The sequence below is a fragment of the Mycetomoellerius zeteki genome, unplaced genomic scaffold, assembly GCF_001594055.1.
Source record: "Mycetomoellerius zeteki isolate Tzet28-1 unplaced genomic scaffold, Tzet1.0 scaffold364, whole genome shotgun sequence".
Classification (NCBI taxonomy): Eukaryota; Metazoa; Arthropoda; class Insecta; order Hymenoptera; family Formicidae; genus Mycetomoellerius; species Mycetomoellerius zeteki.
In genome coordinates this window covers 908,033-916,998 of record NW_017257354.1, presented here as the reverse complement: position 1 = coordinate 916,998, position 8,966 = coordinate 908,033, and the positions used below count along the sequence as shown (strand labels likewise).

The window sequence follows — 8,966 nt, the reverse complement described above, 5'->3', positions numbered from 1 at the left end:
TTCTTAAACTAAGATTACTTCGCATATTATAGACGACGCATTAGTGTTTTAAGCCTTAAGTCGTAAGAAATTGGTTGCGTTCAGCAGACTCAACAGTTTTGCAACCGTTTTATGATTCTGCGCTGAGATAGGACTATTCCTTTAAATCTAAAAGTATAATCCAATCAGCGCGACGAATCATAAAACAGTTGCAAAACTGTTGAGTCTGCTGAGATAGGACCATTCTTCTAGATCTAAAAGTATGATCCAATTAGCGCGAAGGAAACTTACAACAGTTGCAAAACAAACGTTCTGCTGAACGCACCCATTAACCAATTACAGTCGAATCCGAGGGGAATAATCGACTGTGATTCACCCTTTTCTTATGGCTTAAGGCTTAAAAACCTATTGTAGATCCGGACTAAAGGGCAGGGAGTGTAGTGGTAGGGACGCTGACGGGTGCGCCGCAGACGGACGATTGCGACTCGCGAGATCGCTTCGTTGCTGTCAGTTCATGTCAGTTGTCGTGATGTGAATGCGAGCAGTGTGGTGTAGGTGTGAACATTTCGTCGAGCAAACGCGGTGCGCGGCGGAGAGTCGTGCATTGAGAGGATAGCGAGCGTCTTGGTATTCGCGATGGACAACCGCCTGGCGATACCTGTTGCATGTTCCGATACGAATTGCTTTGTCTCGTCCGTTTACCAGCATTCCTCCTAAGCACTCCAGCGCATCGGCGAGAACGAGACGAAGGATGCACTACACTGCTGCGTTCGTGTCCGTTGTTGACGTTTCCCCGTGATGCGCATGTGATGCTTCGTCGTTGATAGTGTGGGTGTTGTGTATATATATATGTGTGTGTTTGTGTGTATGTGTGGTGGTATGTATGTTTGTATATGTACGTATACGTATATGTGTATCGTCACTATACGTTTACGTTTCTCGTTGCGCCGTGCTGCGTCGAGTAATCTAGTAATATAGTGGAGCGAGTCGACATCTCCGCGAAGATTTCCGTCCGTAATATTCGCCGGCGCAAACGAGCGCGCGCGAGCGCGCGAACGCTACAGAGGAAATATGGGTATCGTGCAGAGTCGCAGCGGGGAGGGCGATGGTGGTGTACGCGAAGTTTTCGTCGGCGGTGTGAAGGCTGGCATGCCTCATCACTCGTGTCAACTCAACATGGGCATGGGCAGCCTGAGCGGACCTCACACGCGCACGGGCAGCATGCGTAGCGCCCCTAGACAGCCGATGCCGGATGCCGTCGAGCTCGAGAGGCGCTTCACCAAAGTGCTCGTGAGTGCAACACCCTTCAACTTTTTCTTATTCATGATTTCATGCGCTGGACTGCGCTGGACTGCGCGGCAATCCTAGCAGACGATACATTAGGCCTGTTCTTTTTGGCTGTACTTTTGCACCAGTTCATCTTTCTTCCTCCTCTTTCCTCCTGGAGAGAAAAGGAAGAAAGATGAACTGGTGCAAAAGTTCAGCCGAAAAGAACAGACCTTTTATCTGTCGTTTTGTGCAGTACTTTTCGTCTTGCCTACTTTTTTTTTCCGCAATAGTTTGTATTGTATAAATTTTGTTCTCGTTTTTTATACAGGCATCGAACAATTAAAAGTTACTATTTGTACGTATACATACGTGAAGTATGTTAAGTAAAAGAAAAATTCGACTGTTTTGTTGTGAATCAAGGTCATATTAATTGTACGCTTCGTTTTGAAATTTGAATGAATATTCACGAGCGCAAAGTTGAACAATTTTCGAAAAATATTTTCACGAATGTTTAATATTTAATATGAAATCCTATGAATTAATTTGCATTCATGTATGCGTTTTATTGTTATTTTTTTTTATAATTTCACCGATTTTTCGATGGTACGCAAAAATATTTAAAACAACGCTTGTTTAGCAAAAGTAAAATAATTCCTCGCCAATAAAATTAATGTTTACTTAAACATGGATGTTGTGCTTAATTAACTTATGTCTATTTCTATCAATGTAGATTACTTTACATGATCTCGGTTTCATTTTTTTTTCTAATTTGTAAAACTAGAAAAAGATAAAAAGTAAGTTAAATCATGATTAAAGTTAATTTACATTGACAAAACTGGACATTAACCGTGTAAACTTTAATGTTTACTATAATTTATGCACTTCTATAACTTTTCCATTCAGTATAATTGCTGAAAATTTATAAGATTTACATCACGTCTCTCTTTGACCTGTGTGAGTAATGTTACTTTTATTTATGAATAAAAATAATCACATACGTAATGCTCACTATCTACTTGATCATCGAACGTCTTGACATTCGAATATTCACGATGACTAATTATTATGTACATCCGGCACGCGTCTCCTGAACGTATGATGAATCTTTCATGATTTATGATGTCATTTTATTAAAATTTCAAACGTTAGAATTTGATAAAAAAATATTATAAAGGTAAAAATATATGTCAAGCACATAAAAAATATTTAAATATAACATTCAATAAAAAATTAATTACTTGAAAGTAAGATGAAATCTCTTAATTAGCCGAGACAAATCTAAATCTTAAAAAACATTTGAAGGTTGTGTATATTTAATTTAATTCATAGGATATTCTATTTTTCTGTGACTATTGTGATTTAAAGAAAGTGATATATAAAATTAACTCTAATTTAGAATCATGAAGTTGGCCCACTTCCTTCCCCCAATTAGTTCAAATGATGTTTTCACCATTTTTTTTGTAATTGACGGAATTATTTCTAAAATAGTTTGAGAACTCTAAACTCTCTGAAGTTCTTAATACCAGAACTCTGTTTATTTTTTACAAATTTTGAAAAAGTGGGGCCAGCTTCACAGAGATGTGCGCATCGCCATCACGTGCGATGACAGAGTTCTCATGTAAAATCAACGCTGTTAATGTCGACCGGCTAGAACTTCCTTTTCGTGAAAGAGAACAAAGAAAAGTCTGAAGAGCAAGTGTACGCGCCGCGAAATGGCCCGTAGCCAAATGGTGTGCACGTGCGAATAGAGTTATTCCTGGGCATTAAATAAAAGAGCCTACCAGTCGAAGGACACTGGTGCTTAAACGTTATTACTTGGCCGTGAAAATTTTTGGACAGTTCAGCTAATTTGGCATGTTTATGTATATTTGAAGGAATCACATTAATAACACACATTTTGACTATTTATTCAATGGGAATTTAAATTTTATATATCTCTTATTATTTATTTTTTTGCGTGTAAATTTTTTAAAGAAGAAATTTAAATTGATGTGCACTATTTTTATATATATATATATATTTAACAAATTTTTTATTTTATAACTAACAATTTTTTAAGATTACACATTGTATAACACTATTTACATAATTATAAATATATTATAATAAAAATCATATTTGTTAATTAATTATAAAGGTAAAATTATTATATAACTATGTAACCATAGTTTAAATTACAGTATTTAGCACTAATTTTGTTAATGTCTAAAATATTAATAAAGTAACTTTGCACATAAAGAATAATCTCTTTATTTCACAAATAGTTTTGAAGTGTTGAAAATGAGTCTTTTTTTATACTAATCTAATTCATTAGATTATACGATATTATACTATATGTAAGTAATATATAAATACACGAATTAAATACAAAATATTAAAGGCTTAAACGCTAAATTAGTTATTTCGTTGATATAATTATGTGATTTATATTATATCACAATATAAATCATAGAATTATCTGTTTTATTTAGATACATATCTGCAAGATCAGCGATCCAAGTCATCTCGAATACAATTTGTTTAGCAGAATAGGCTTAGAATGAGAAAGCGCCAATTCTCTCTTTAATTATAATAATCGGTGCTCTTCATTACGGTCACTAAAGATGCGTCAATAACAATAATACGATATTGCATATTGGTTGTATTTTTAGAGTTGACCCTCCCCCCTTTCCCTCTCCTCGATTGATATTAAATCGCAAGAGGCGATCGATAATTCCCGATTATTCTATGTTAAGGTAGATTGAAAAGAAAAGAGCGATTATTTTATTCGAACTGCATCGTACGATGACGTGAGTTGACATGTGTCGGCGACGAGCGTTGCAATATTTTTTGTGCAAAAAAGAATTCGAGCATGGGCTTTCCGTCCGGTCCGCATATGTAGAGCTTAGAGCTGCGTTACACCCTGTCTGCATATTAGGGCGTTATAAGAAACCCAGTGTAATCGCAATGTGCATCATAATCGCAGAAAGAGACAGTCGTTGTTAAATGAACCTCAGTCGCGCGCTGTTTTTCATTGCGATTATAAAGAACAATTGTTCTTTGAATTTGATGCATGAAAAGACGTAGAAACACGTTATTTTTGTAGAGAAAGGTTACCGATACCGACAAACCACTTCGTTTTTAGACAATATTTCTTAAACAAAAGGTAAAAATACAACTTCAAAAACATAAATACAAACTAAAAAGTGTCTTCTATCAGATAGTATAAGCAGTTTTTATAATACTGTTTGCAATTTTGCAATAATTAAGTTTTTCGTAAGTTATGCAAAAATGAGCGTCTGACAAAATGGGCTTCAAAACCGACATAGTAGGCAATAATGCCAACATTCCTATTCTATAAATAAAGATATATCCTATTTTGTAAAGAAAACTAATTTATGAAATTATAAACATTTAAAATGACATAATATTATCAATAATACAGTCACTATTATTTTAATTACGCAATTTGCAAAAGAACACTGTAAGAATTTTCTTCTCGGATTCATAGAATTTGTTTTTAGCTGATTTGGTATAGAAATAAGCTGCAAATATATGAAAATTATGAGTTTGTACTTTTTTAATTAGCTAAACAGATCACGTTTTTATTAGTATTAATAAAATGCAAAGGTTAGTTTCGAAGAAATAAGGGGGTTTTTAGGAAATCTGTGTCAGTATCGGTGACCTTCCTCTATCTCTTCCTTATGAAATATTATTATTATATATTTTTTAATCAGAAATGGCTTCTTTTTGTGTTCTTCAGAGCTACTAAAATTTTACATGATATTATAACTATATAGCTTTTAATGATAAAGCTTTTCGCGATTATAAGAATCTAAGGTATTTAAAAAATAAATACTATTTTAATTATTATAAATTATTAAAATTGTTCGATACAATGATTTTTCTCATCGAAATATGTGTTGTTACATTTTTTTAAATTAATATATTCTAATAGCTTCAATAATATTGTTGCGCCCGCGAAACTTCGCCGTGAAATTTCCTTAAGTTTGCATGAAGATCGAGAAGTAGCGCGCGTCGGTTGTTCTTCGTGCCTGGATTTGGAATCGACAGGACGAGAGTTTCGTTCCGTTATGTTTCTGGGCTTTATCTGGCTTTATCATTGTACTGATAGTTCCGTCATTAAAGTTCTGGTTTCTAAATACAGAAGTGTTGTTATTTCCGTGAATGCGACGAGAGGAGCGTGATTCATACGGAACGCGAGAACGCGAACGTGAATTCAATATATATATATATATATAGAATAGAATAGAATTATTTTAATTAAAATAAAAATATCGAAATGAACAGCTTTACATTAAATATAATTTTTATATATCAACAATTATATCAAGTAATATCATCAATACTAAATTTATTATTCAATTATACATATATAATAAAAAATATTTCGTATTTGTTTTGAAAATGGTCCACTGAAGTCTTTGTTAAACCTTTCGAGTTTTTTAACATATTCGAGTGTTAAAACGTAATGTGATCATGTTATTTAAATAGTTTGTGTTAAATTGATATTTAATATCTTAGTACCAAAATAACACAGTCTATGAGTAAGTGAACAAACAACATAAAAATAATGTGTTTTAAAATATAACTTTTAAGATAAATGAATAAAATATGTGTTAATTTAATATTATAAATGATAATTTTACTGAAAAAAATATGCTTCCATGGTTTATAAACTGTGTCAATCAATATTATCTTTTTAAGTAATATTTATATTACCTTCTAAAATACACACATCTTGTGTTAAATTAACACCTAAATTAAGTGGACCGTTTAAGACATGTTAAAATTTGCGAGAAAATTTATATTAAATTTAATATAAATTTTCTCGCAAATTTTGATTAACATATGATTGAACGTAGGCTTCTTGAGGAAAAGAGTAACTTCCTTAAATTGTCTAAATATACCGTTTAAAGACAAAACCATATAAAACTATATTTATAGTATTTTATATTTGTATGTTTTTATAATGTTGTATATTAACAAGTAAGTGTAACTAGTAATATTAATGGCGCGTGTAAAATAATAGTGCAACGATGAAATCTGTAGATATTAGAGCGTAACTTTTCGGCTTTCTAAAAAAAAAAGAATATAATTTCCTATATATAGGCGCTGTTTTGTAACACTCTTAGAAATATATTTTTTTCTAAATTTGGGAATAAAATTTCATCATACATTATTTTTTATTTTATTGTATAATTTACAATTCGAAACATTATTATAATCACAAACTTTATGATAATTCCATCATAAATAATATAATAGAAAAATATAATGTTATTTTATGGATAAATATTTAAGGTCAGCTTTTTCACAATTCAATGACCTTGACACATGTTATCAAGGTCATCACTCTGAGTGACCTCCAACAAGTTTTAATCATCGCTCGTTATTCATTAAAAAGTTATTAACAAAAAGTTCAAAAAATAACGTCTTGTTTCTGCTACATACAGTGTTAAGAGCTGTCCTAAGCACTCCCCTTCTTGCGTAATGACTTTCCATCGCAAAGCGAGTTACAAGAACATGAATGGATCGTTTCCAACATAAATATTCAATTTTTTAAATCGTGTGCTTCTTTTTCTCTGTTTACGTAAATTGTTAAATTATCCTTTCTTCTTGCAGTTTTTCTTTCGAAAAAGATAATCTCGATATTATTACATATCGAAATTATCTTTTTTACATTAATTTAATATACTATTTTTCGTTATCTGCGTATCTCTGCAGTTTCTTCTTATCTTCGTCGGTTCTCGTGTTACAGGGATATATTTTTCCTTTCTTCACAAATTTGTCTCCTACAGAAATTCTTTTATCTCTCTCTTTCTTTCTTCCTCGTAATGTATTCTTCCCTTTACGTCTTTACGTCTTCTCAACTAATATTTTTCTCATGTATACACATTGAACGTATTCGTATCTCAAGAACGAATCGTTTCCTTTTTTTTCGTTTCCTTCAATGTCCCTCTACCGTCCATTAATCCAATGCGTTTCTCTTTCTTCCGGGTCATTACCCTTTCACTCTTTCTCTTTTTCCTTCTTCTTTCTACCCATCACACATATATAAATTTGTTCAGGCATGACGTGGGTGAGGATGAGGGTATCGGCTTGGTAAAGTACAATGATTGCTACACAGAAGATCCTGGGCGTTACTGACATGCTGCAGCTAGGGAGGTTAATAATCTATTATAATTCGAAATTAAATTGAGAAGAATAAATGAATTAAAAGAAATAATCCTATTTTCGGTCAAAGCAGATCTTAGTGCTTAAATATTTCGATGCGAATTTATATACATATCCAATTTTACAAATCGCGTGGCAAAATTTTGTTTAAGCTCTATAAAGCTGGCAGGACCAAATCAGCAAAATCAAATCGAAATATTTAGTACTTATTTTGTACTAAATTATATCATTAATGACAATTTTGTATTATGTGCCATTTCGAAAAAAATCGGCGCGACTAACTTAATATTAAGTTGGCAGAACCAATTCAAAATAAAAGAAAAAGAGAAAAATACTTCATATATTGAACAAATCCGCAAATTGTTAAAAAAGAGGATTAGAGAGCATGGCAACCATATAAACAGGAATACTAGTCAGCTTTCAATTGGTCACAAAGAAAAAAAAAACGTTAACGCGGTTTAATTAAATGTTGAAAAGTTATATATATCTATAATTTCAATTACATGATAACGTTTTGTATATAAAAAATTTATTGTTTTTAAGATATCTGAAATTCTATTAATACGTTCAAAAGAAACGAAGAAATGTCTTGAGTCTTTTAAAGTTTAGTTATTATATTTTAATTAAAAAAATTATTTCTGTTCCATCAAAAACTTATATTTAAAACTTTTTAAGGCGAATATTAATCAATTAGAATTATTATTATAATAAGTAGAAAAAACACAGGAAATCGTATTTTTTATATCTGTAAGATAAAAAATTATACACAAAATTTATAGAATTGATAAAATAGAATTCACACATATACGCTGATAGATTAAAATAATAGATATAGTGTCTCTTGTGCTGCAGGCCTCCATGGATCTACCACCAGATAAGGCGAAACTGTTAAAACAGTATGATAACGAAAAGAAATGGGACATCATATGTGATCAAGTGAGTATATATATATATATATATGTATATATATTGTTTAGAATAACAATATATGTATGTATATATATTGTTTAGAATAATCTCAAAATGAAGGTTTAGATAGTAATTGTGTAGATAGAGCAATGATTGAAATCGATGTAATTGATACAAAAAAATAATGTAACGGATATGGATGTATTACAAATTCCCCATACCCGGGACACCATGGGTCATTCTTAAAAAAATTGATGTTTTTAAAATAAAAATATAGTTTAATTTTTATTTAAAAACAAATAAATATTTATTAAAAATACTGAATAAATAAAATATATATAATCCCTTAATTATATAAAAAAATGAGACCATTCAAAGATCTTACATTTTAAAGCACATTTGACTGTTTGATTTTTGTGACTTATGGTGTCCCCATCTTCCTCTATTCATGATTTGGAGACATGGCAGAGCTGAAATGAGTAAATTCTTTATTTTTCTTAACAACCAACATCCCAATATCCGCTTCACTATACAGGGCCGTGCAGGTAAATCCGGAATTTTTGTGAGTTTTCGTTCTCGAATTCAATTGGCAACATTGGAGTAATTCCGCTCGCCCTGTTAAAGTTAATCAA

The 8,966-nt window shown here is 31.7% G+C and overlaps 1 protein-coding gene across 2 annotated transcripts in view; it reads left to right on the top strand.

Moving 5' to 3' along the window:
• Positions 1 to 495: 495 nt before the first annotated feature.
• Positions 496 to 8,966, top strand: part of Frl (formin-like protein) — a 32,986-nt gene continuing 24,515 nt past the window's right edge. The window contains exons 1-2 of one of the 2 annotated variants that reach the window (XM_018453108.1): positions 496 to 1,269; positions 8,278 to 8,361. In XM_018453108.1, coding sequence (XP_018308610.1) covers positions 1,051 to 1,269; positions 8,278 to 8,361 — 303 coding nt within the window. In that variant the 5' untranslated portion in view covers positions 496 to 1,050. The remainder of the gene's footprint in view (positions 1,270 to 8,277; positions 8,362 to 8,966) is intronic. The other variant, XM_018453107.1, reaches the window with a different exon arrangement.